Raw genomic sequence first — 27,256 nt, 5'->3', positions numbered from 1 at the left:
TAGTAAAAATACTTTAAAGTACTACTTCATAGTTTGAGTTTTTGTACTTTACTATTTATATTTTGGACAACTTTTACTTTACTCCATACATTTTCCCTGACACCCAAAAGTACTCGTTACATTTTGAATGTTTACCAGGACAGGAAAATTGTCCAATTCACGCACTTCAAGAGAACATCCCTGGTCATCCCTACTGTCTCTGATCTGGTGGACTCACTGAACACATGCTTTGTTTATAAATTGTGTTGGAGTGTGCCCCTGGCTATTTATCTGTAAATTGAAACTGTAAATCTGGTTTGCATTTTAAATTAAGGGCGCTGCAGTACAGCGCCCTTAACCACTGCGCCACCTGGGAGGCCCACTTGAATCATTTTCTATTAATTTATCTTTCAAGTATGACATTTGGGTATTTTTCCCACTACTGGCTGCTCCAATGTGAAGTCTTGTACTTGAGCTCTCTCCTGGCAGCTGAGTGTCAGGAGGTGTGATTTCTTTCTGCTCTATCCTTTCCTTTCCTGTCTTTTTCTTCTTTTCTTGTGTTGTTGGAGAGAAAGAACAGCCTGTTGAGAATGGATTTCAGACTGTCCCTTAGACCAACTGGAGGTAGGAACATGGTGTTAAGCCAGGGTACATAGCCGCACTGGTTCGCCTCACATATACAAAAGTAATTGTTTCAAGGAAAAGAGGATCAGGTTGTTGTTTGGTTTGGACGTTGGAAAGACTGGTTCACTTATGACGTTAAGCAATACGCTCTCATTCGGCTCTCTTCTTGATATTAGAGGCAGATAATGATGAACTTTAAATCTCAATAAGCTTTTATTTTGAATTTTATAGAGGAACATGAGAGTCCACATTTTTGTTGCATCTGTTTGTCGTTCTTTGTCCGCTGCTGGCTGTTGTTTTAGGAGTATTCAGTGTTCACTTCAAAACACAATCCACCACTCCCTTTCAAAGGTCAGGATAATGTGGGCAATCTGATGGAAAATCTGGCATCCCCATGTTTTCCCCTAACAATGTTCATATCTGGTTTTACTGATGGGCCCCCTGCAGTTCTGTGTTGTGAGTGATGTTGTCTGTCTCCCTCCCCGGTAGTACCCTGTCCAGCTGTATCTGATGTTGACTGTCCCCATAGAGATCTTAAAATGATTAGATATAGTGATTCTATATGTAATTCTATGGTTGTCTGTCTCCCTCTCTGCAGTACCCTGTCCAGCTGTATGCACGCGGTGGTGGCTCTGCTCTATCCCTTCTCCTGGCAGCACACCTTCATCCCCGTCCTGCCTGCCTCCATGGTGGACATCGTCTGCTGCCCCACGCCCTTCCTGGTGGGGCTCCTGTCCAGCTCTCTGCCCAAACTCAAAGACTTGCCTGTGGAAGAGGTTGGTACTTCATGTCTCTCTCTCTGACTTTTAATTTTCGTCTCCCACTGTCTTGCTTTTCTTAGACCAGGTTTAATGTATTGGCTCTATTTCCTCCTCATTCTGCGCCTCTGATTGTGTTAGCTTGAGGCTACAGATTAGAGACTATACCACTGTCACATTCCATCTCTCCATCACGCTGGGCTGGGGAGTGGCCTTCCTGTTACTGGTCAGCAGTAAAACGCCCACAACAACCTACAGTATATTACACAGTCAATTACCCTGCTTGTTTTCATTAAACATTTACCCAATGAGGAACTTATATTTCTGGAGAGAATTGCGTAGGTATGTTGATCCTCTTGGCTGATTGGTGCAGCCATGGGACAGATTCAGAAGCATCCGGATATACAGTAACTGGGACATCTCACGAGACAGCTATCATGGTGCTCCTCCCAACCTCCCTCAGAGACCCAGGACCACCCCTGGGTCCAGGATGAAACCACACTCTCTGGATGACTGTCATAGGCTTCTTTGAAAGAATGCTGGACCTTCCAGTGATTCAGAGCATTTTTACCCTCAAACTTTTTTTTTTTACGTCTATTCATTCAAGCACTACATACCAGAGAGAGTTCTAAATCAGTCTCATGTTAAATTCACAGTCACATATTGAGCAATAGCATTGTGTTTTCGAAAGGTCTGCTCAAACTTGAATTCTCTCAGAGCGCTGAGTGTAATATGACCTGTTTCCTCTGTTTTGCTGCCATGGACACTGTAGGCTCCCAGTATTCAGTATTAGAATTCAAGCCATGAGCTTCCTAGTATTGAGGTGTCAGAGTCCACACACAGTGTGAGGCCTGCTATAGCTATAATTGCCTGTTCAGTGCTGTCCAGCAGTCTCGCTGTGGTCAAAGCCTAACAGGACGTTGACCTGCAGCAGTTTTGTCACCAATTACAGAGGGAGGAGGGAAAGAAGACGTGTCTGTTTCTCTGCTCTCCCAGCTGGACTGTTCTGCAGCATTCTTGGAATGGAGCGCTGATTTGCCAAGGCAGAGTGGAAAGAGGGGGAAATCACCAGAATCCATCCTCGTTAAAGTAGCAACAACTCCTCCAGCCTCAACGTGCTGTAGTGTGGCTGACCCTGACCTAAACCCCCCAGTGAATGTGGCCTTGGCAGTTGGCAGCTGCTGCAGCCTGCAGGGCCCATGCCAGGGCAGCCTCAGCCCTCAGCTCTGGGGTCCTGGCCCCAGTAGGGAGGGAGAGAGGGAGGTTCTGGCTCAATAAAAGCCTGGCAGGAGAAGCCATCAGGCCTCTTAAAGTCCAGCTCTCTGCTATAACACAGTTAGTCCGAGTCAGCAGCATCTGCCCTCAGCCCATAGTGTGTGTGAAAAATAACATCTCACCCTGTCTGTCACACTTGACACAGGGCTTTTAATGGCCTGTCAACAGTATCTGTTGTCTGTTTACATCCGTCTTGATGTTGCTGATCGACTCAATTATCCTTTGCTGCTTATAAAGATCTCATTTTAACACTGGTATAACACTTCCAACTTCTGGAAGAGCTCGTCTTTCTCTTGATGGAGAGTTTGATTTATTTGTAGAGGGCATTGATATTCACTTTAAGCCACTATATGCACATGGAAGAAGCCTGGATTTGACTGAAGATTCCTAAATGTGATCGACCACCTTGATTTGGTCTTATGTAGCAACATTTTAAATGTTTTTTTTTATATTGGATAAAAGTAGAGCCTCAGAGGTAGAAAATGGTATATCATACACTGCAGTTTAGGAACAATGGGAAAGTAATTCTACTTTGAAAGTTGATAAACTTGTAACCCCATTTTTGAGAAATGTTTTGGTACACCTAATGGAGAGCTCTCCTTTGTCTATACCCATTCAGCATTGTACACACCCTCTTAATCCTTAGCCACACCCATCTCTTTAAGGATTCACATGTGAGGCCATGTGCTAAACAGAGCGACTAGTTTAGTAAACAACCAAAGATTTCATGACTAAAAGTGGTAACAGTACTAGCCTACACTAACAAAACAACTCCAGGTAAAAATACACTTTATGTAGTCCTTGGCCTATTTCCTAACCTGACTTTGGTGCAGGTCATGTTGTTCTTCACATTACCGTCTCTGGTAAACACACACATGCCCAGGATACAGAAGGTGTAAACAATACAGTGAAATGGTTACTTTCATAGTAGCAATATCAAAAACACAAAGTGTCCAGATAAAAATATTTTATAATTATTAGATGACACTTACCCGACACACTTGTCTAAATTGATGGGTCATGTGAAGGAAATGCCTTAACCTCCCCCCATCCACATCTAGCTAAGTGGATGGGTCACTATTGTCTCAGAAATACAATAGATGGCCGGAATCACCCCCAGACACACCTGGCTAACTTGATGGGTCATGTAATCATCTGGTGAAGTGGAGTCTTTTCTTTAGACATGTAGCCAGCTAGCTAAACAATGAACCGGAAAAATCCCAACTCATACTACTACCAATACAAACATTGTCATAGCTGTAGTATGAATCTGCAGGTAGCTAAAGTTAACCAACTTGGTTCAATGTTAGCTAACTAACATTAGGCTATATCTAGTAATGCAAATGGCTTTGTGATTCAAATAATATTACAACACATATCATACATATAACGTTAGATAGCAAACCAGCAAGCTAACGCTCGCTAGCTAGTGAACAGTATGCTTTAACTTGCAATGAAACGACATTCTGACAATTTGAAATTTATAATATATGAAAATGTAGCTAGACTCTTACCTGTATACATGGATGAATGCTTCATGGCAGACTGGAACCATTTAACACTGTTTTGTTTGTAGGTACATCTTGTTTGGCCAGTATTGTGTCAAGTCACTCCGGTTCACACTGACCGTGGCCTGTGCAGAAAGTAGCCCATCACTTTTTCCAACTGATCTGTTGATAACACCTGCTAAATTTAGGGCATCAATGTAGTTGAGAAAAGTTTGAAAACTTTTGCAGTTCTCAATGGCTAAACTTATATCTTTCAAAAACAATGCGGTAGAAAGGACTATCAACACATACTGAACAGCTCAAGTTATAGACAGAAGCATGCTACACGTCAGACCAAACCAAACTCATCTCTCGGCATGTCCAGCCCATCAATTATCTCAGCCAATCATGGCTAGCAGGATGGTTCCTGTCTTTTTCCGTGGCTAAACCAACTCAGCTCATAATTTAACAATTGTATTCATATTTACAGATGGAATACAAGTTTGTTATTAAGGCACATGAAAGTTCACATGTGCCAAAGGCATTTCTGCCAAAAATCACATTTTGATAAACAATGAATGTTTATGTACAAATGCCTCTCCTGTCAAGTAGTGACGTGCGACATACGCCTAGTTTCCTGAAATGAGTCACAAATATGTGACTTGTTAGTTTCCTTTGCAGGCTTTGATGGTGGACTTGGGAACTGACCGCTTTCTCAGACAGGTTGGTCTCAATTCTCCAGTACCTCACCGTAAACAAAGACCAGAACGTTTATTGTAATATAATATGGACTGATCTTTTGATATTCTTGTTTATTGTCACTAATTAAATTGTTATGCGTGTGAATAGATGGATGATGAGGCCTCGCTGTTGCCACGGAAACTCCAGTCTGCTCTTGAGCTAGCTCTGGAGCAGAGGAATGACATCATCAATCAGGACTCTGACAGCGAGTCAGACGAAGGTGAACGAGGGACACATCGTCACTCTCTACTAAACCAGATGTTACGAGTGTGAATTAGGACAACAAAGCACTGGCCATGTTTCAACCTTGTGAACAAGAACATGTACAGCACATGTCTGGGAGCAATATACTGTCTGTGGAGTGATGAGAACTCCTGGAATGGGTGATTCACCTCACTGAATTGAAGGTTACTGGTGTTCAGAATGTAGTGTTTGTTTAATGTTACGTATGAATACACAATATCAGTTAAACATCAACTCTAAATAACTCTTGTCATTCCAATGAATGTTATAGGCTCTACTTGATTCTCAAGCATAAAAAGAGTTCCACTGTAGTTTGTGTTGTTTCTTTCTAGATGTATTGAACATGTATTAAGTGTGTTTCAGTTTCAGCTTCATAATACTAAACTATCCTGTTTCGTCTGTTTCTGTAGAGTGTAACTCCTTGAACAGCCTGGTGTCGGAGGCCTTCATCCGTTTCTTTCTGGAAACCATTGGCCACTACTCCCTGTTCCTCACCCAGAGCGAGCGAGGAGAACGCATTTTCCAGCGCGAGGCCTTCCGCAAGTCTGTGGCCTCCAAGAGCATCCGTCGCTTCCTGGGGGTCTTCATGGAGTCCCAAATGTTTGCTGGGTTCATCCAAGACCGGGAGCTGCGGAAATGCCGGGCCAAAGGTAGAGCAAACCTACAATGACACTGTCAGTCCACCCTAGACAACAGTCTGTAATGGTATGGTCCTGTCTACTTGTTAAGAGATAATAACGTTAAGTGTGTCCTGTCCTCCTAAAATTGATTCATTGTAGTTCATCATAACACAAATAATATGTCAACTGTAATGATTGGTAGAAATCCTCTTTAGAGGTAGGCACTGTCACCCCTCACTTTTCCGCCAAAGTAGTCCAAAATCCCTAAAGGGATCTTCTCAAACCTGTGTTGGTACGGGCCTCTCGTTGACAACGGTTCTAGCTGGGTATTCAGTGCCATCTCCTGGCCACATAGTGAAGGGTATTTCCCCCCATACCAAAACATGCTTTCTCTGATATACTGCACTGTAACATTACCCCACAATAGAGTGCCTTGCAGAAGTATTCATCCCCCTTGGTGTTTTTCCTATTTTGTGGCATTACAACCTGTATTTAAATAGATTTGATTTGGATTTCATGTAACGGACATACACAAAATAGTCCAAATTGGTGAAGTGAAATGAAAAGAATAACTTAAAAAATAAAAATCATTAAAAGTGATGTGTGCATATGTATTCACCCCCTTTGCTATGAAGCCTCTAAATAAGATCTGGTGTAACCAATTACCTTCAGAAATCACATAATTAGTTACATAAAGTCCACCTGTGTGCAATCTAAGTGTCACATGATCTGTCACATGATCTGAGTATATATACACCTGTTCTGAAAAGCTCCAGAGTCAGCAGCACCATGAAGACCAAGGAGCTCTCCAAACAGGTCAGGGATAAAGTTGTGGAGAAGTACAAATCAGGGTTGGGGTTATAATTTTTGTTATCAGAAACTTTGAACATCCCACTGAGCAACATTAAATCCATTATTAAAAAATGGAAAGAATATGGCACCACAACAAACCTGCCAAGAGATGGCAGCCCACCAAAACTCATGGACCAGGCAAGGAGGGCATTAATCAGAGCGGCAACAAAGATACCAAAGATAACCCTGAAGGAGCTGCAAAGCTCCACAGCTGAGATTGGAGTATCTGTCCATAGGACCACTTTAAGCTGTACACTCTACAGAGCTGGGCTTTATGGAAGAGTGGACAGAAAAAAGTCTTTGCTTAAAGAAATAAATACATTTGGTGTTTGCCGAAAGGTATCTGAGACTCCCCAAACATGGAAGAAGGTACTCTGGTCAGATGAGACTAAAATGTACCTTTTTTGCCGTCACGGAAAACGCTATGTCTGGGGCAAGCCCAACACCAAGTATTTGGTTCTAAATTAAGTATCAAAAGTATAAATCATTTCTATTAAGCATTTTCTTATTTTTAAAATGTGTGGCTAGCCCTGGGCACACTCCAACACTCACATCATTTACAAAATATTAATTTGTGTTTAGTGAGTCTGCCAGATCAGAGGCAGAAAGGATGACCATGTGTTGTCTTGATAAGTGTGTGAATTTGGATGAATGTGAATGTTCCTGTCCTGCTGCTACGCATTCAAAATGTAACAAGTACTTAAGGATGTCAGGTAAAATGTATGGAGTAAAAAGTACATTTTCTTTAGGAATATAGTAAAGCAAATAGTCAAATGGAAATAGTAAAGTACAAATACCCCCAAAAAACGACTTAAGTAAAAATACTTTACAGTACTACTTAAGTTCTTTACACCACTGGTAATTACCTCATGTTATGCTGCCATTTTGTTGTGTTTCTGTCAGGACTCTTTGAGCAGAGGGTTGAGCAGTACCTGGAAGAGCTACCAGACACAGAGCAGAGTGGAGTGAACAAGTTCCTCAAAGGGCTAGGTGAGTTCTCAAATAAAATAGAATCTGCACTTAAAACATATCTCCCCTCAACAGACCTTACCTGTCCACTTTACCGCTGGGACAAATTGTAACCTGACTTAAAATGTAGGATGACACACAGTTTTGTTCTAAAAGAAGCCTATTCACATTTGGCCATGATGTAGTAATGAGCACCATGTTGTCCAGGGTTCCCCAACTGGTGGAAATTGTAAGCTGTTTTATTGTTGGACATAAAAGACTGTATAAACACCAGCAAATCAGCTATAAGTGATTTTAATTTTGGAAATCTGTTCCAAAGGATTCCCATGCATTAGAAAGAGATGTGATCGTATACAAATGTAAGCAATGTTCAAAATTATTATGTTTTAGTCAAATATGATATATGTTTGGGATTTTTGCAGTCTACAAATGATCTGTAATTATGTTCCGGCCACCTAACCATCCGCTCAAGAAAAAATCAGTTCGCAGCTGAATGTAGTTGATGATCCCTGATGTAGTCCAAAACCACGATTCCATCTGAGGCACTACATCATTTCCCTGACAATCAGAGATCACATTCACAGTAAACACTGCAGATGTCGGCTCAATTGGAAAATTTCACTGAAGTGTGTTAAAGGTTTACATGACGTGAACAGTTCTTACTTGCATTTTGTTTGTCTTTTAGGAAGTAAAATGAAGTTTCTTCACAAAAAGAACTGAGGAAACCTGCTACTTAATAACCAAATACCGGAGCATGAAAGCGTGTTCTACTGCAAACAGAAGATCTGATACACCCAAAACCCTTTATTTTATTGACTTATTCACTTGTTTGTCTATCAGAAACATCAATGAAATGTCAAAATGTTGTACATATTTCACTGTAAACTGGCTGTGATACCCTCCAATGTAGCTTGATTGTTAGGTGTCTGGTACCTTTTGTGAGGTTAGTTACAGTAGGACGGTACAGAGTGAATGTGCCTTTGTTTCTGATTAACCACTGACATTAAAGCATGCTTGAGAAGAACATGATCGGACTGAGTGAGTGAATGCAAGCTGATGTATGGTGGATGTACAGTTACTATGTTCCGTAGTTTAGATCATCGTTGTCCTGTCTTTTTGCCGAATGAGAGCTGTAGATTCCACACCTGGTTGGGAGGATTTGTACATGCATTAACACATGAAGAAAATGATTGTAAATGTTTAAAACATGGATTGCTTTGTAAAATTCAGTAATTAAACAAGACTTCAAATGATTGGATTCTTTTAACTTTTTTGTGTTACTGTTCAGAGGAAACAGAACTTCATCAGCAATTACAGGAAGCACAGTCTGTGAACAAGGTCATTGTTCCTCTTTAGGTGGAACCCAGGTGGCTCTGTACAGACGGAGGTTGGATCACACATTTTAAAGAAGTCAAACACTCAAAACAGATTTAAGTAAGCTTCCAAGTCAGCAGAGCTGATAAAAGCATGGCAGTGACAGCCACTGGAGTGATGTGTGAGGACATAATTGGGTTATTGGCAGCATGTGGTAGCTATGTGTGCCTTTTGGGATTCCACCCCACCAACTACAGTTGGGTGCTGTGGGGGACTTGTCATTGAGTTGTCAGACATGACGTCTAGTGATTTTATATGTTTTGGCAAGGAATGGAACAACCTGGAACTGAATAATGTGAGTAACTTGTCAATTTCGGGTGCCTATAAATGCATTTGTGGGTCATATTTATGAGTAATATATTAGTCAATACTAGCCCAGAACATGTGTACAGAGATGAAATTGTCACTGAGTGTGTATTTGGGTAATTGACCAGTGTACAGGAAGGCCATTCAGTGAATAAGATGTTTATGTTCTAGCTCTATCTGTCGAAGACAAGAGGGTGTCAGGATGAGACAATAGTCTCAGGACTAACAGATTAGGTATACAGTGCATACAGAAAGTATTCAGACCCCTTGAGTTTTTCCACTTTTTGTTACGTTAAAGCCTTCTAAAATGTGTCAAATTATTTCCTCATTCTACACACAATACCCCATATGACAAAGCAAAAAAAGGTTTTTGACATTTTTGAAAATGTATTAATAATAGAAATACAGAAATGTAGCCTTATTTGCATAAGTATTCAGACCCTTTGCCATGAGACTTGAAATTGAGCCTCAGGTGCATCTTGTTTCCATTGATCATCCTTGAGATTTTTCTACAACTTTATTGGAGTCCACTTGTGGTACATTCATTGGACATGATTTAGAAAGGCACACACCTGTCTATGTAAGGTCCCAAAGTTGACAGTGCATGTCAGAGCAAAATTAAGCCATGAGGCTGAAGGAATTGTCCGTAGAGCTCCGAGACAGGATTGTCTTGAGGCACAGATCTGGGGAAGGGTACCAAAACATTTCTGCAGGTTTGAAGGTACCCAAGAACACAGTGGCCTCCATCACTCTTAAATAGAAGTTGTTTGGAACCACCAAGACTCTTCCTAGAGCTGGCCGCCTGCCCAAACTGAGCAATCGGGGAAAGGGCCTTTGTCCTCGTCTTGTTCCATGTATATATATTTTTATATATTTTTTATTTGCATGTCTTTTTATATTCTTCTAAACCTCAACTTCAGAATACACTCCTGCAACCCGCCTCGCCCAATGTCGTGTGGATCTGCTTTTTTCTAAAGTATTTTTCTTTACTTTTGAACCGGAACCCCAACAGGAGCTACTAGCTAGTAGTCAGCTAACCACTGCTAGCGGTCATCAGCTAATCAGCTAACATTTTAGCTCGGAAAACTCTTGCCAGTTTGCACGATGCGATTCAAACCAGAGCATACTGGACTTATTTTCGCTCCATATCCCCGGATTCCTACCGCAAGCTCTGAACCTTTTCACCTGGATCATCGCAGCTTGCTGGCTGCAATCCGAATGGCTACTCCTGGCTAATGTCTCTGTCCCGAATCAAGCACCATGCTTGCCATGCTGGAGCTAGCCCATGCTAGGCCCATCTCCCATACTTATTTTGCCAATTAGCCTGGACACCTCTTACTACACGGAGCCCTGCTTATCCATCACGACTGGACTACCGACGTAATCTTTCAGATTTTTTTTTTTCAACAGGCCCCTCCGTCGCGACGTCCCCTGAATGTCCATCTGCTAGTCTGCTAACCACAGCCAACTGGCTGTCTAGAGCATATTGGACTGTTAGCTGAAGAGATCCATCGGTCAATTTATTGGGCCACTATACCTATTTTGTCAATTGGACTGGACCCCTTTACTACATGGAACCCTACTAATCCATCACGACTGGTCTGCCGACGTAACCGCACGAGGAGGCTCAACACGAGGAGGCTATAACAGAATTCTTCCGTCGCGATGTCCTTCTAAGGCCCTTCTGCTAGCTTGCTATCCCCGGCCTGCTAACTGTCTGAATCTCCGTGTCTCCAGCCAGCCTAACTACTCACTGGACCCTATGATCACTCGGCTACGCATGCCTCTCCCTAATGTCAATATGCCTTGTCCATTGCTGTTCTGGTTTGTGATTATTGTCTTATTTCACTGTAGAGCCTTCAAGCCCTGCTCAATATGCCTTAGCTAATCCTTTAGGTCCACCTCACATATTAATTTAAATTATGTTTCTAGAGAAAATATCTCTCTCATCACACAATGCCTAGGTTTACCTCCACTGTATTCACATCCAACCATACCTTTGTCTGTACTTTATGCCTTGAATCTATTCTACCGCGCCCAGAAACCTGCTCCTTTTACTCTCTGTTCCGAACGTGCTAGACGACCAGTTCTTGTAGCCTTTAGCCGTACCCTTATCCTACTCCTCCTCTGTTCCTCTGGTGATGTAGAGGTTAATCCAGGCCCTGCAGTGCCTGGCTCCACTTCTATTCCCCAGGTGCTCTCATTTGTTGACTTCAGTAACCGTAAAAGCCTTGATTTCATGCATGTTAACATTAGAAGCCTCCTCCCTAAGTTAGTTTTATTCACTGCTTTAGCACACTCTGCCAACCCGGATGTCCTAGCCGTGTCTGAATCCTGGCTTAGCAAGAACACCAAAAACCCTGAAATTTCCATCCCTAACTATAACATTTCCGACAAGATAACACTGCCAAAGGGGTCGGAGTTGCAATCTACTACAGAGATAGCCTGCAGAGTTCTGTCTTACTATCCAGGTCTGTACCCAAACAATTCGAGCTTCTACATTTAAAAATCCACCTTTCCAGAAACAAGTCTCTCACCGTTGCCACTTGCTATAGACCACCCTCTGCCCCCAGCTGTGCCCTGGACACCATATGTGAATTGATTGACCCCCATCTATCTTCAGAGCTCGTGCTGCTAGGTGACCTAAACTGGGACATGCTTAACACCCCGGCCATCCTACAATCTAAGCTCGATGCCCTCAATCTCTCACAAATTATCAATGGACCTACCAGGTACAACCCCCAAATCCGTAAACACGGGCACCCTCATATATATTCTCCTAACCAACTTGCCCTCCAAATACATCTCTGCTGTCTTCAACCAAGATCTCAGCGATCACTGCCTCATTGCCTGCATCCGTAATGGGTCTGCGGTCAAATGACCACCCCCATCCCTGTCAAACGCTCCCTTAAACACTTCAGCGAGCAGGATATTGACCTCATCCCATCAATAGAGGATGCCTGGTCGTTCTTTAAAGGTGCCTTCCTCACCATCTTAAATAAGCATGCCCCATTCCAAAAATGTAGAACCAGGAACAGATATAGCTCTTGGTTCACTTCAGACTTGACTGCCCTTGACCAGCATAAAAACATCCTGTGGGGTACTGCATTAGCATCGGATAGCCCCCGTGATATGCAACTTTTCAGGGAAGTTAGGAACCAATATACACAGGCAGTTAGGAAAGCTAAGGATAGCTTTTTCAAACAGAAATTTGCATCCTGTAGCACAAACTCCAAAAAGTTCTGGGACACTGTAAAGTCTATGGAGAATAAGAGCACCTCCTCCCAGCTGCCCACTGCACTGAGGCTAGGAAACACTGTCACCACCGATAAATACACTATCAATAAGCATTTTTCTACGGCTGGCCATGCTTTCCACCTGGTTACCCCTAGCCCGGTCAACAGCCCTGCACCCCCACAGCAACTCACCCAAGCCTCCCCCATTTCTCCTTCACCCATATCCAGATAGTTGATGTTCTGAAAGAGCTTCAAAATCTGGACCCCTACAGATCAGCCGGGCTAGACAATCTGGACCCTCTCTTTTTAAAATGATCTGCCGAAATGGTTGCAAACCCTATTACTAGCCTGTTCACCCTCTCTTTCGTATCGTGTGAGATTCCCAAAGATTGGAAGCTGCCACTGTCATCCTCCTCTTCAAAGGGGGAGACACTCTAGACCCAAACTGCTACAGACCTATATCTATCCTACCCTGCCTTTCTAAGGTCTTTGAAAGCCAAGTTAACAAACAGATTACCGACCATTTTGAACCGACCATTTTGAATCCCAGAGCACCTCCTCCCAGCTGCCCACTGCACTGAGGCTAGGTAACACGGTCACCACTGATAAATCCATGATTATCGAAAACTTCAATAAGCATTTCTCAACGGCTGGCCATGCCTTCCGCCTGGCTACTTCAACCTCGGCCAACAGCTCCGCCCCCCCCGCAGCTCCTCGCCCAAGCCTCTCCAGGTTCTCCTTTACCCAAATCCAGATAGCAGATGTTCTGAAAGAGCTGCAAAACCTGGACCCGTACAAATCAGCTGGGCTTGACAATCTGGACCCTCTATTTCTGAAACTATCTGCCACCATTGTCGCAACCCCTATTACCAGCCTGTTCAACCTCTCTTTCATATCGTCTGAGATCCCCAAGGATTGGAAAGCTGCCGCAGTCATCCCCCTCTTCAAAGGGGGAGACACCCTGGACCCAAACTGTTACAGACCTATATCCATCCTGCCCTGCCTATCTAAGGTCTTCGAAAGCCAAGTCAACAAACAGGTCACTGACCATCTCGAATCCCACCGTACCTTCTCCGCTGTGCAATCTGGTTTCCGAGCCGGTCATGGGTGCACCTCAGCCACACTCAAGGTACTCAACGATATCATAACCGCCATCGATAAAAGACAGTACTGTGCAGCCGTCTTCATCGACCTTGCCAAGGCTTTCGACTCTGTCAATCACCATATTCTTATCGGCAGACTCAGGAGCCTCGGTTTTTCGGATGACTGCCTTGCCTGGTTCACCAATTACTTTGCAGACAGAGTTCAGTGTGTCAAATCGGAGGGCATGCTGTCCGGTCCTCTGGCAGTCTCTATGGGGGTGCCACAGGGTTCAATTCTCGGGCCGACTCTTTTCTCTGTGTATATCAATGATGTTGCTCTTGCTGCGGGCGATTCCCTGATCCACCTCTACGCAGACGACACCATTCTATATACTTTCGGCCCGTCTTTGGACACTGTGCTATCTAACCTCCAAACAAGCTTCAATGCCATACAACACTCCTTCCGTGGCCTCCAACTGCTCTTAAACGCTAGTAAAACCAAATGCATGCTTTTCAACCGGTCGCTGCCTGCACCCGCATGCCCGACTAGCATCACCACCCTGGATGGTTCCGACCTAGAATATGTGGACGTCTATAAGTACCTAGGTGTCTGGCTAGACTGCAAACTCTCCTTCCAGACTCATATCAAACATCTCCAATCGAAAATCAAATCAAGAGTCGGCTTTCTATTCCACAACAAAGCCTCCTTCACTCACGCCGCCAAGCTTACCCTAGTAAAACTGACTATCCTACCGATCCTCGACTTCGGCGATGTCATCTACAAAATGGCTTCCAACACTCTACTCAGCAAACTGGATGCAGTCTATCACAGTGCCATCCGTTTTGTCACTAAAGCACCTTATACCACCCACCACTGCGACTTGTATGCTCTAGTCGGCTGGCCCTCGCTACATATTCGTCGCCAGACCCACTGGCTCCAGGTCATCTACAAGTCCATGCTAGGTAAAGCTCCGCCTTATCTCAGCTCACTGGTCACGATGGCAACACCCACGCGCTCCAGCAGGTGTATCTCACTGATCATCCCTAAAGCCAACACCTCATTTGGCCGCCTTTCGTTCCAGTACTCTGCTGCCTGTGACTGGAACGAATTGCAAAAATCGCTGAAGTTAGAGACTTTTATCTCCCTCACCAACTTCAAACATCAGCTATCTGAGCAGCTAACCGATCGCTGCAGCTGTACATAGTCTATTGGTAAATAGCCCACCCTTTTTCACCTACCTCATCCCCATACTGTTTTTATTTATTTACTTTTCTGCTCTTTTGCACACCAATATCTCTACCTGTACATGACCATTTGATCATTCATCACTCCAGTGTTAATCTGCAAAATTGTAATTATTTGCCTACCTCCTCATGCCTTTTGCACACATTGTATATAGACTCCCCCTTTGTTTTCTACTGTGTTATTGACATGTTAATTGTTTACTCCATGTGTAACTCTTTGTTGTCTGCTCACACTGCTATGCTTTATCTTGGCCAGGTCGCAGTTGCAAATGAGAACTTGTTCTCAACTAGCCTACCTGGTGAAATAAAAAATATATAAAAAAATAAAACCTCCGAACCTCTGGCAGTCTCTATGGGGGTGCCACAGGGTTCAATTCTCGGGGCGACTCTCTTCTCTGTATACATCAATGATGTCGATCTTGCTGCTGGTGATTCTCTGATCCACCTCTACGCAGACGACACCATTCTGTATATTTCTGGCCCTTCTTTGGACACTGTGTTAACTAACCTCCAGACGAGCTTATTTCGCAACAAAGCGTCCTTCACTCATGCTGCCAAACATACCCTCATAAAACTGACCATCCTACCGACCCTCGATTTCAGTGATGTCATTTACAAAATAGCCTCCAACACTCTACTCAACAAACTAGATGCAGTCTATCACAGTGCCATCCGTTTTGTCACCAAAGCCACAGATACTACCCACCACTGCGACCTGTACACTCTCGTTGGCTGGCCCTCGCTTCATACTCGTCGCCAAACCCACTGGCCCCTGGTCATCTACAAGTCTTTTAAGGTAAATCTCAGCTCACTGGTCACCATAGCAGCACCCTCCCTTAGCACGCGCTCCAGCAGGTATATTTCACTGGTCACCCCCAAAGCCAATTCCTCCATTGGCTGCCTTTCCTTCCAGTTCTCTGCTGCCAATGACTGGAACGAACTGCAAAAATCACTCAAGCTGGAGACTCCTATCTCCCTCACTAACTTTAAGCGCCAGCTGTCAGAGCAGCTCACAGATCACTGCACCTGTACATAGCCATCTGTAAATAGCCTATACAACTACCTCATCTCCGTACTGTATTTATTTATCTTGCTCCTTTGCACCCCGATATCTCAACTTGGACATTCATCTTTTGCACATCTATCACTCCAGTGTTTATATAAACCTTTTCTACTGTATTATTGACTATGTTTTGTTTACTCCATGTGTAACTCTGTGTTGTTGTATGTGTCGAACGGCTTTGCTTTATCTTGGCCAGGTCCCAGCTGTGAATGAGAACTTGTTTTCAACTAGCCTACCTGGTTAAATAAAGGTGAAAAAAAAGAAGAAAAAAATATCCTTGATGACAACCTGCTCCAGAGCGCTCAGGACCTCAGAATGGGGCAAAGGTTCACACAATGACTCTATGCACACAGCCAAGACAATGCAGGAGTGGCGTCAGGACAAGTTTCTGAATGGCCTTGAGTGGCCCAGCCAGAGCCCGAACTTGAACCCGACGCTCCCCATCCAACCTAACAGAGCTTGACAGGATCTGCAGAGAAGACTGCAACAAACTTGCCAAGCTTGTAGCGTCAAACCCAAGAAGACTCAAGGCTTTAATTGCTGCCAAAGGTGCTTCAACAACGTACTGAGTAAAGGGTCTGAATACTTTTCATATTTAATACATTTGCTAAAATTTCAAAAAAACGGATTTGGTTTTTTTCATTATGTGGTATTGTGTGAATATTTATCAGTTCCACTATTGTGGAACAGTGCAAGAGGATGCAGTTTGATGTGAGATTTCAGATGGGAAGTACCGTTTTTCCCGAAGAAATATACGCATGTAAGTCTCACGATCAAACACGAGACTTTGTAACTCCAAAATATTTGAGCTGGACAAAACAGCGACATCCAATGGATGGAGAGGGAACAGCCTGCCCTATATGGCGATGATCAGGTTAAGGTAAAAACCTCAAGCTTTGGTCATACTTGACTTGTGACAGCCCTTCGCTATCGTAGGGTAGGCCTAGGTGAGTATATTCTGTATCGCAGTGAATATACCAGTAGCCTACAGTCCAAATCAAATTCGTAAACATGGTCATAATAATAATGTAGCCTGTCCTAGTACACTACGTGCGCACTGACACTGAAAGCAATTGTCATCACATAACGGTAGTTGATATTGTCTGACTGAACCTTACGGACGTACTGCCAAAGCGAAAGTTATTGCGTTTGAGGTATGTTATGAGCAACTATTGTGTTTTGTATCTTAAAAACGATATTCTAATGCATGATCTATTGGACAGCAATACATGCGTAAAGAATCGAATGGATTTAGGTGCGGCTCTGTTGACTATTGAGTAGCTCAAATTATGCGCATCCTCTGATACTGTATGTGAGCCAAGATTTCAGCAATGTCATATAAACAACAAATCAATACCAGTTAGGTTACCATTATATTTTGATTACAGCAGGGAATGCGTCAATATAATTAGACTAGATTCTGTTACGTAATCTATCTGTCTAATTTGAAAGTCAATCATTCACCTGCTCCTTGTCTATCATGATGAAAATCAGATATTTGCACATAGCCTACTGGAATGATAGCTCAGCCATGTATCATAACTTGTTTTACTTTTAACAACTTGATATTTTACAAAAAATGGTTGAAACAACAGCAACCACGTTTGCGTTCATTGTTCAGGCTCAATACACAATTGATTTACATGATGACAATGATAGGTTATCAGTGAGTGACATTGACCCCAGTTAAGTGTTAGTGTGGCCAATCTGTATAAAATAGGGCAATAATACAATAATTTCTCCACACATTGATTCCATATTGGGATGTTTAAAAGAGAATTATGCAGTAATTGCATATCCACATATTATAGCTCTTATTGCCAACAGAAACATGAACAAGCTGGGAAGTGTGTAGTCCCCCAAGCATACAGGGCCACCCGAGTGGCACAGCGGTCTAAGGTACTGCATCGCAGTGCAAGAGGCGTCACTACAGATCCGCGTTTGATCCCGGGCTGTATTACAACCGTCCGTGATCGGGTGTCCCATAAGGCGGCGTAGAACTGGCCCAGCGTCGTCCGGGTTAGGCGAGAGTTTGCCCAGGGGGGCTTTATAAGTAGGTCATCATTGTGAATAAGAATTTGTTCTTAACTGACTTGCCTAGTTAAATAAGAAAATATAATAATTCCAGGGAGGTGTTAGTGAAACACAGGGAGGTGTTGCACTGCTATAAAGCTGTTATTGACAGACAGCCAGGGAGTGGTGCTCACATTCCTTCTCACAGGAAACGCATAGCAGCTCTCAGAGAGCCCCCTCAGCACTCATCATCACTCAATAGAAAGACCTAATACATGGATGGTGCATCAGGATTAGGGGTCATAATGTAAAGAAAAGTAGCCTAAACACATTCAGATACATACAGTGCCTTCAGAAAGTATATACACTCCTTGACTTTCTCCTAATTGTTTTGTGTTACAGCCTGAATTGAAAATGTATTACATTTAGATGTTTTGGTCAGTAGCAGTAGTAGTATAATGTCAAAGTGGAATTATGGTTTTCAATTATTTTTTTTACAAACACCATAGACCTACATATACCTAGACATACCAAAACCCCATAGAATTACAAAAAACCCTAGACAATACAAAAACACACATACCACCCTCATCACTCCCTGACCCAACCAAAATCATAAAGAAAACAAAGATAACTAAGGTCAGGGTGTGACATGAATTTCAAACACAGATTCAACCACAAAGACCAGGGAGGTTTTCCAATGCCTCGCAACGAAGGGGACCTATTGGTAGATGGGTAAAAAAAACTAAACAGACATTGAATATCCCTTTGCGCATGGTGAAATTATTAATTACACTTTGGATAGTGTATCAAAACTAAGGTCAGGGTGTGACATGAATTTCAAACACAGATTCAACCACAAAGACCAGGGAGGTTTTCCAATGCCTCTCAACGAAGGGGACCTATTGGTAGATGGGTAAAAAAAACTAAACAGACATTGAATATCCCTTTGCGTATGGTGAAATTATTAATTACACTTTGGATAGTGTATCAATACTCCTAGTCATTACAAAAATACATACAGGTGTCCTTCCTAACTCAGTTGCTGGAGAGGAAGGAAACTGCTCAGAGATTTCACCATGAAGTCAATGGTGACTTTGAAAAAGAGTTACAGAGTTTATGGCTATAATAAGAGAAAAATGAGGATGGATCAACGACATTGATTCAGGACATGACGTTAATTGCATTCCCATTTTTTTTGCAGTATTACTTTAGTGCCTTGTTGCAAACAGGATGTATCTTCTTGAATATTATTATTCTGTAAAGGCTTCCTTCTTTTCACTCTAATTTAGGTTAGTATTGTGGAGTAACTGCAAATTGTTATGTTTGGGGAAAGTCCAATGCAACACATTACTGAGGACCACTGTCCATATTTCTAGCATAGTGTTGGCTGCATCATGTTATGGGTATGCTTGTAATGTTGAGGACTGGGGTTACAAAAGAAATAGAACAGAGCTAAGCACAGGCAAAATTCTAGCGGAAAACCTGGTTCAGTCTGCTTTCCACCAGACACTGGGAGATTAATTCACCTTTCAGCAGGACAATAACCTAAAACATAAGGCCAAGGCCTACACTGGAGTTGCTTACCAAGAAGACAGTGAATGTTCTTAAGTGGCCAAGTTACAGTTTTGACTGAAATCTACTTGAAAGTCTTGGCAAGACCTGAAAATGGTTGTCTAGCAATGATCAACAACCCATTTGACAGAGCTTGAATAATTTTTAAAAGAATAAAGGGAAAATATTGCCCAATCCAGTTGTGGAAAGCTCTTAAAGACGTACCCAGAAAGGCTCACAGCTGTAATCACTGCTAAAGGTGCTTCTACAAGGTATTGACTCAGGGGTGTGAATACTTATGTTAATGAGATATTTCTGTATTTAAAAACATGTTTTCACTTTGTCATTGTGGGGTATTGTGTGTAGATGGGTGAGAGAAAACAATCAATTTTATCCATTTTGAATTCAGACAGTAACACAACAAAATGTGAAATAAGTCAAGGGGTAGGAATTCTCTCTGAAGGCACTGTTTCACTGTGTACATGGATTCACTATGCCTGATTTTGAACAGAGGACCGCAAGAGTACCTTCAGTGAGGAGAGTGCTCAAATGATTTAAATTATGCATATCTTTTATGATTTTTTTGTATGCTATTATCATTAATTCAATACGGATACATCTGTACCACAAGGCAGATTCCAAGGAAGAGTATTGAACACATTTTTCTCCTGTAGGCCATATAATGAGTTATGGACTTAAAATGGGTTACTGTGAACTTGACAGTAGCTTCCAGGCAGCTCGGTGGCAAGTAAAGTTCTGTATTTCATATTACAGTATTATTTATACTGTAATATAAATACGGTATCAAAGCAAGTGCTGTGTAATGACACACAGTACAATATCGCTCTAATGTACTGTAAAAAAGTAAATGCTACCGTAATCGGAAAATAATGAATGGATGAATGAAATCAATATAGGGAGTGGTTTGTATTTCACAGTATTATACAGTAATTACAAGGGATTGGTGCAAACAGGTTGGCTGCTAGGTAAAGTGTTTACACATTACAGTATATTCATGAATATTTTGTGTTTTATATCACTTGCACTTCTAGAGGCCTTAACAAAGGCTTCCAAACTGGCAGCGACTACAGGGCCAAACAGACCAAACCAATACAGCCTATGACAAGGCGTTCCCATAAATACACGATTTGACCAAAAGTATGTGGACAGAGGGGGAACAATAATAATTTGATGAATCCATTTAACTGATGCGAATTCAGAATTTGGATATTAGTGAGGATGATACTGTATTAATCTCTCAGTGTTCATATGAGAGCCTATTGTTACTAGATAATGAGAAGGTATTCATCTACAGTTATATATACCGCAGCAGGTTGGTGGCGCCTTAATTGGGGTGGAGGGGCTCATGGAATGATATCAAACACATGGTTTCCATGTGTCTGATGCCATTACATTCACTCCGTTCCAGCCATTATAATGAGCCGTCCTCCCCTCCTCAGCCTCCACTGATATATACACCACATGACCAAAAGTATGTGGACACCTGCTCATTGAACATCTCATCCCAAAATCATGGGCATTAATATGGAGTTGGTCCCCCCTTTTCTGCTAGAACAGCTTCCACTCTTCTGGGAAGGCTTTCCACTAGATGTTGGAACATTGCTGCGGGGACTTGCTTCCATTCAGCCACAAGAGCATTATAGTGAGGTCGGGCATTGAAAGGTGTTCGATGGGTTGAGGTCAGGGCTCTGTGCAGGCCAGCTAGTCAAGTTCTTCCACACCGATCTCGACAAACCTTTTCTGTATGGACCTCGCTTTGTGCTTGGGACATTGTCATGCTTAAACAAGAAAGGGCCTTCCCCAAACTGTTGCCACAAAGTTGGAAGCACAGAATCGTCTAGAATGTCATTGTATGCTGTAGCATTACGATTTCCTTTCACTGGAACTAAGGCGCCCGAATCATGAAAAACAGCCCCAGACCATTATTCCTCCTCCAACCAAACTTTACAGTTGGCACTATGCATTCAGCCAGGTAGCATTCGCCTGGCATCCGCTAAACCCGCACTGCCAGGTGGTGAAGCGTGATTCATCACTTAAGAGAATGTGTTTCCGCTGCTCCAAAGTCCAATGGCAGCAAACTTTACCCCACTCCAGTTGGCATTGCGCATGGTGATCTTAGGTGTGCGGCTGTTCGGCCATTGAAACCCATTTCATGAAGCTCCCTACGGACAGTTATTGTGCTGACATTGCTTCCAGGACAGATGCGCTGTGCGCTTCAGCATCAGCTGTCCCATTCTGTGAGCTTGTGTGGCCTATCACTTCGTGGCTGTGCCATTGTTGCTCCTAGACATTTCCAATTCACAAAAACAGCACTTACAGTTGAGCTCTAGCAGAGCAGAAATTAGACGAACTGACTTGTTGGAAAGGTGGCATTCTATGACGGTGCCACGTCAAAAGTCACTGAGCTCTTCAGTACGGCCATTGTACTGTCAATATTTGTCTATGGAGATTGCATGGCTGTGTGCTCGATTGTATACACCTCACAGCAACTGGTGTGGCTGAAATAGCCAAATCCACTAATTTGAAGGGGTGTTCACATACTTTTGTATATATAGTGTATATTAACAAGCCAGAAACAACAATACCATGCACCCACTAGTGGTCAAAAGGTTTTTTGTGCTCCAAAGATATGGTACTGTATTCTGTGGGGTGGAATTACAGTACCATTAGAAATACAGCAGTTCTTTCCCCGCCCACAATATTTTCCACAATGCACCATAATTTACAGTATGCTGCAGTAAAACGTTTCAGAGTATTGATAATACCCAAAATGACCTTATAATTTACAGTTTACCATTACAGTGTACAGTACAGGAAGTGGTTGAGGGGTTTGGGCAGAGAAGTCATGAATATTTACAGTTGCTATGTAGATAATTGTCTGATCAGGGAAGTGACATTGGAGTGGTTTTTCACTTGGATCCCATCACCTCAGTGTTAATGGATGTTACATAGGTGTGCTTTCAGGGGAGACATCACCAGTGAAGTTTCTATTATTGTGACATCTCTAGAGATGTCATGCTTTCAGGCTGCCTTTTATCCAGTACCAACCTCACTTAGCAGGGCAGGAGAGCTGTCCCTCACAGAGAGGTATAGTGCTAACACCTTTCTGGTTTAAAAGCAAAATGGGGAGTATGAAATGGGAGGAGGGGGGTTTAAAAAGCAGGAGAGCTGAGTGAACAAGAGGCGGGGTCCGCTAGGTTTGACTAATTGTGTTTTAAAGTGGGTCTTTGAGCACACAATGGGGAATGGGATGGTTTTTAGCTCCCCTGTGAAGCACCAGAGGATGAGAAAGTTGTCAGATTTGTAGGTCAGACTGCAGGGGTTGGTGTTAGGCAGACTCAGAGCAGCAGAAATGATGGTGTTTTGATCGTGATTTCACATAGTGAGGGTGTCTTACGACTCTTTGCCACAACTCTGTCTACATTACAGCAATGGGAGGAGTCATATCCCCCTTCTAATAGTGTCACTTTTTGCTGATGCATTTTAAGACAGTTACAACATGATCCTCCTCTCCAGTACTGTATATGGATTGTCTTTCCAGCCATGAAGTTAGTTTTGTTTCCTTGCAGTGTGCCATTCCTTCTCTTCTGCAATACTGTGATAAAGATCTTAATTGATTTCATCATTTTAGAGAGAATAGCAGGAGTGTTTCCTACTCCCATCTGGTGCTCATCAGAGCCTGACCCGGTTATGGTGTGCTACGTGAGCATGTGTGGCTCCAGAGGGACCTGTCCCTTCCTTGTGCTGATACAGGGATGTAGAAGGAGGTCACCAGCAGCCCACCACAACCCAGCCCACCACAGCCCAGCTCACTACAGCCCATCCCATCCCATCCCATCCCAGCCTGCTCCACTCCTGTTTGCAGTGCTTACAATTCCCTCCAACATTGTAGGTCATTCGGCCTCTCCTTCCATTTTGGGAAGGGCTTCCGGGGATATTTCGCCCTAGAAAAAAAATAATTATCGTATCTCCCTAATTCCCAATTATTATGCACAGGCTTATTTAAGAAAAAGGATTATATGTTTTGTGTGTTAGAGGATGGATTTGAATTTGACACTCCTCTACTTCTGTTCTGTGAGGAGTCCTACAGACAGATGAACCAGGCGAGGAGAGGAGAGGAGAGCTCAGCACGCAGGCTGTCATGTAAGCCATATTCTCTGGGGCCACCTCTTGGTGCACGTTGCTTCCTGCCGCAGGTAAAAGCGTCAGTGTGAGTGCTGTGTGTGAGCGTCAGACTGTGCTGTCCTCTCCCTCCCATAGCGAGAGCAGCTCTGCTGGGTACCAGCTCCACCGTTCACTAGAGGACACATTACCCCACTGCTGACATGGAGAAGGTAAGGCGTTCAACGTTCTATTAACATTCCTATGACACGGCTGACATTACCTCAACTCTCTTTTTTCCCCACAAGCAGATTTTCTATTCTACTATTGTTTGTGCCTCTGTGTGTAGAGGCAATTGCAGAAATAGTATGAATGTATATGCGTGGACTTATTATTTGCTGTCTTAGCCCGAGGTTATTCAGACTCTCTCAAGTCTTTGATGTACTTCAGTGTATTTCTAACAAAGTGAATATGAATTCTTTTCCAAATAACTCTGAGGAGATAATGTTAACTGTTAACTGTAATGTGATGAGGATGAAGAGATACACAACACGTTCTAAAAGAAGAAAGGATCATCCTGTGGAATTGGCATGACTTCAGTATGACCTGTTTTGTGATATTGTTGCAGCTGTATTTTGATATGTGATTTCAGTACCTTTGATTTGAATGTGCACTTCATTCTGTGCTACTAGTTGTCTTTAAGCTGCATTAAAAGGGAAATGAATCAGCTGGTTGAGCAGCTTGTGTTTGTGACTCAACATGGCTTCATTTTGAGGAACTTGATTGAATGCATCTAACATTCTCTGGGAATAGCTCAGAATGTGTGAACATCGACACAAGTAACCGCTCTGAGGAGTGTGATTTAGCCCAAAGTACAGAGGGAGGTAACACTAATACTTCTGACATATGTCACCCCATCTTTATATCAGACGACCTTGTTGTTTTGTGTGTGTGCTTGTGTGCGTGCGTGCTTGGTGTGTCAATATATGACTGGTCTTCTCTGTGTGTGGCAGCGTTGCTCAGAGTGCCCAGAGCCCAGGCTAGCCCAGAGCCTGTGTACATTCTGCAACAAGTGGCTGTGCTACCAGTGCACAGACATGCATCAGCACCAGAGAGTCACCCCTCAGTGCTCAGACCTGCACCAACACCAGAAGCCCACTACCCAATGTGTCGACCTGCACCAGAGGGACCAGATGGCCCCCAGCTCCCTGCCTCCACCCGAACCAGGCAAGCATCTCTCTGTCCCAGACAGGTTCTCCCATCCCTCACTGCCTCTCCAGTCTCCACATCTGAGTGTCTCTGGACGGTTGGATGGAGATGGGCTTCGTTTCCCCGGGGTCGTCATCAGACCTGTTTGTGTTTCTTTGTTTCAACTTTTCCCATGTCTGTTTGTTAATCATGTCTCAGTAGGAATGATTGTGATGAATTATGCATGCAGCCTGTAATGGTTGGTGGTACAATAATGGTTCCTGCAGACCCTTATGTATTACAATTCCTTTTATCATGTGGCCCACATTCACAGAGTGAACACTGAGAATTATACTATTTTTGTAGCAACAGTGTTATATTATTCGTGGATGCTGAAAAGTACGTTTCTAGGTCTCTACTCTTGGATGCTAAAAGGCGAAGTCATACTGTAAGTCTGTGATCACATCTCACCTCTATTGCCACCTCTAAGTGTTGCTGTCTTAGTGTGTCAGTGTTTTGTTTTGGTGTTTTGGTGAGAACATCAGTTTGAAGTGTTGCGGGTGAGAAAGCGTAGCTCTGCAGGCAGGATGTGGTCACTCAGCATTTAGCACTGGGGCTGTGCTATGCAGTGCACAATAGGCCTTGTGGAGAGCATTGTGCAAAAGGCACTGCTCATTGGAGTGGTGTGTCCAGCAGAGTGCAGTAGGGTTGTGTTCAGCGGATAGCTATGTTCAGCTGTGACTTTAGTCAGGCTCTGTGGGCCTGTGTGCAGCAGTTTGCAGTGATGTGCTTGTTATGTGATAGGGTTGTGTTGAGCGCTTTAATGTTCTGTTGAGTCAGTGTTTAATTGACTGTACTAACTAGGGCCATGCTTAGCAGTGTGTGTGTGTGTGTGTGTGTGTGTGTGTGTGTGTGTGTGTGTGTGTGTGTGTGTGTGTGCAGCAGCAGTACTGTGTATTGTTGGGGGCTGTGTTTACTCATCGTGACCCTGTGGTCTCTCTATCACATTGTGATCTGTTTCCTGCCCCTTGTGGTATGTGTGCATTTGTGTGTGTGTGCATTTGTGTGTGTGTGTGTTTGTGTGTGCGTTTGTGCCTGCGTGTGTGTCTGTGACTGTGGGAAAACCTTCTGCATCACCCCAGAGTATAGACATAGGACCAACTTTAATGTGTACAGTGGATAGCCATCTGAACATCACCCATTCTTCTCAGTTAACCCCTCATAACAATGCTTAGGCCTGCTCCGAGTGCAGTGCACACAGTTTCATGACACAATCATTACCCAAGAGGGGAAATCAACACCAGCATCAGGATACAACAATTGGTTGTTACTGGTCTCAAAAGTAAATTAAAGGCTTCAGTCAATTTGGGTCCAGTTTTGAAATAAATTAACTAATGCCACATGGTGATTGCTTGGACTCCGTCCCAAATGATACCCTATTCTTACATAGTGCACTACTTTCGGCAAGAGCCCTGTAGGGAACAGGTGCTATTTGGGATACAACCTTAGTGTGAGGAAATGATAACTTTGGGCAGGAAGTCTCATATGTGCTGCATAACAATCACATTTCCAGCTATTTATACAGATAATTTGCATAGAGTAGGAACTCTCATTACATTGCAAATCAAATGACTAATGCTGCATTTATTTTTAAAACATGGCCGTTTATGCATGCACACATGAAAGTCATTTGTTCTCTAGCAGCATTTGTTACTGTCTACATCCTGCGGTGTGAAGGTTTTGTTTGATTCTTCAAAAGCCAACCGAACAAAGTTATTAATCTAGATTGGCACTGGTCTTTCATTTCTCCGATCAAAGACCTTCTCTCTCTGCCCTATTTTCCATCTGTCTACCCATTCTTTAAGCCCAGAAATATTTACTAGATTTAAAGGATGCCATATTTTCCTAACCTAAAATAGTTTTGGAATGATGATGATACTGAATGACTCATGTAATGCATGTTAACTTGAGGCCAATATCAGATTCAGCGTATTTTCCAACTCTAAAATAGAGTAGAATGAGATTGCAGATAACATTTTAAGCAAAATTAAACAAAACTAAACAGGAAACATTCAGCGAAATAGTAGTTAGTCTTGTAGCTTGATATAACAATAGAATAAAACATTGATGTACATAAACTGTGTGCTGCCAGACATGAATGTTATACGGCAGCGTAGCCTAGTGGTTAGAGCGTTGGACTAGTAACTGGAAGGTTGCAAGTTCAAACCCCTGAGCTGACAAGGTACAAATCTGTCGTTCTGCCCCTGAACAGGCAGTTAACTCACTGTTCCTAGGCCGTCATTGAAAATAAGAATTTGTTCTTAACTGACTTGCCTAGTTAAATAAAGGTAAAAAATAAAAAAATAAAATACAGTTGCGTTTTAGTAGGCCATTTTTGTTTACATGATGTGTCTTTGAACATTTGTTTGCGTGATATATCTTTGTGCATTTATTTTCTTGTACAGCACCAATTACTCCCAACGGCTTAAGCTGTAGTGTGAATTGATTGTTTAGTCCTTCTCTGT

At 42.9% G+C, this 27,256-nt stretch overlaps 2 protein-coding genes across 12 annotated transcripts in view; both read left to right on the top strand.

The window, feature by feature from the left end:
* The window catches only part of LOC109895217 (suppression of tumorigenicity 5 protein), a 75,454-nt gene extending 66,653 nt beyond the window's left edge, over window positions 1–8,801 (top strand). For 4 of the 5 annotated variants that reach the window (XM_031831159.1, XM_031831158.1, XM_031831160.1 and 1 more), the window contains 6 exons: window positions 1,202–1,379; window positions 4,805–4,846; window positions 4,973–5,084; window positions 5,518–5,757; window positions 7,483–7,569; window positions 8,234–8,801. In XM_031831159.1, the coding sequence (XP_031687019.1) occupies window positions 1,202–1,379; window positions 4,805–4,846; window positions 4,973–5,084; window positions 5,518–5,757; window positions 7,483–7,569; window positions 8,234–8,268 (694 nt within the window). In that variant the 3' untranslated portion in view covers window positions 8,269–8,801. Of the gene's footprint in view, window positions 1–1,201; window positions 1,380–4,804; window positions 4,847–4,972; window positions 5,248–5,517; window positions 5,758–7,482; window positions 7,570–8,233 lie in introns of all 5 variants that reach the window. The other variant, XR_004210898.1, reaches the window with a different exon arrangement.
* A 189-nt stretch (window positions 8,802–8,990) lies between these two features.
* Window positions 8,991–27,256, top strand: part of LOC109874887 (tripartite motif-containing protein 66) — a 30,796-nt gene continuing 12,530 nt past the window's right edge. Inside the window, exons 1-3 of one of the 7 annotated variants that reach the window (XM_031831155.1) lie at window positions 8,991–9,217; window positions 23,525–23,776; window positions 24,557–24,770. In XM_031831155.1, the coding sequence (XP_031687015.1) occupies window positions 23,768–23,776; window positions 24,557–24,770 (223 nt within the window). In that variant the 5' untranslated portion in view covers window positions 8,991–9,217; window positions 23,525–23,767. Of the gene's footprint in view, window positions 9,218–16,867; window positions 17,009–23,521; window positions 24,771–27,256 lie in introns of those variants that run through there. The other 6 variants (XM_031831153.1, XM_031831157.1, XM_031831154.1 and 3 more) reach the window with 6 other exon arrangements.

Source organism: Oncorhynchus kisutch, linkage group LG8, assembly GCF_002021735.2.
Source record: "Oncorhynchus kisutch isolate 150728-3 linkage group LG8, Okis_V2, whole genome shotgun sequence".
NCBI classification, from domain to species: Eukaryota; Metazoa; Chordata; class Actinopteri; order Salmoniformes; family Salmonidae; genus Oncorhynchus; species Oncorhynchus kisutch.
This window is presented reverse-complemented; position numbering and strand designations above follow the sequence as displayed.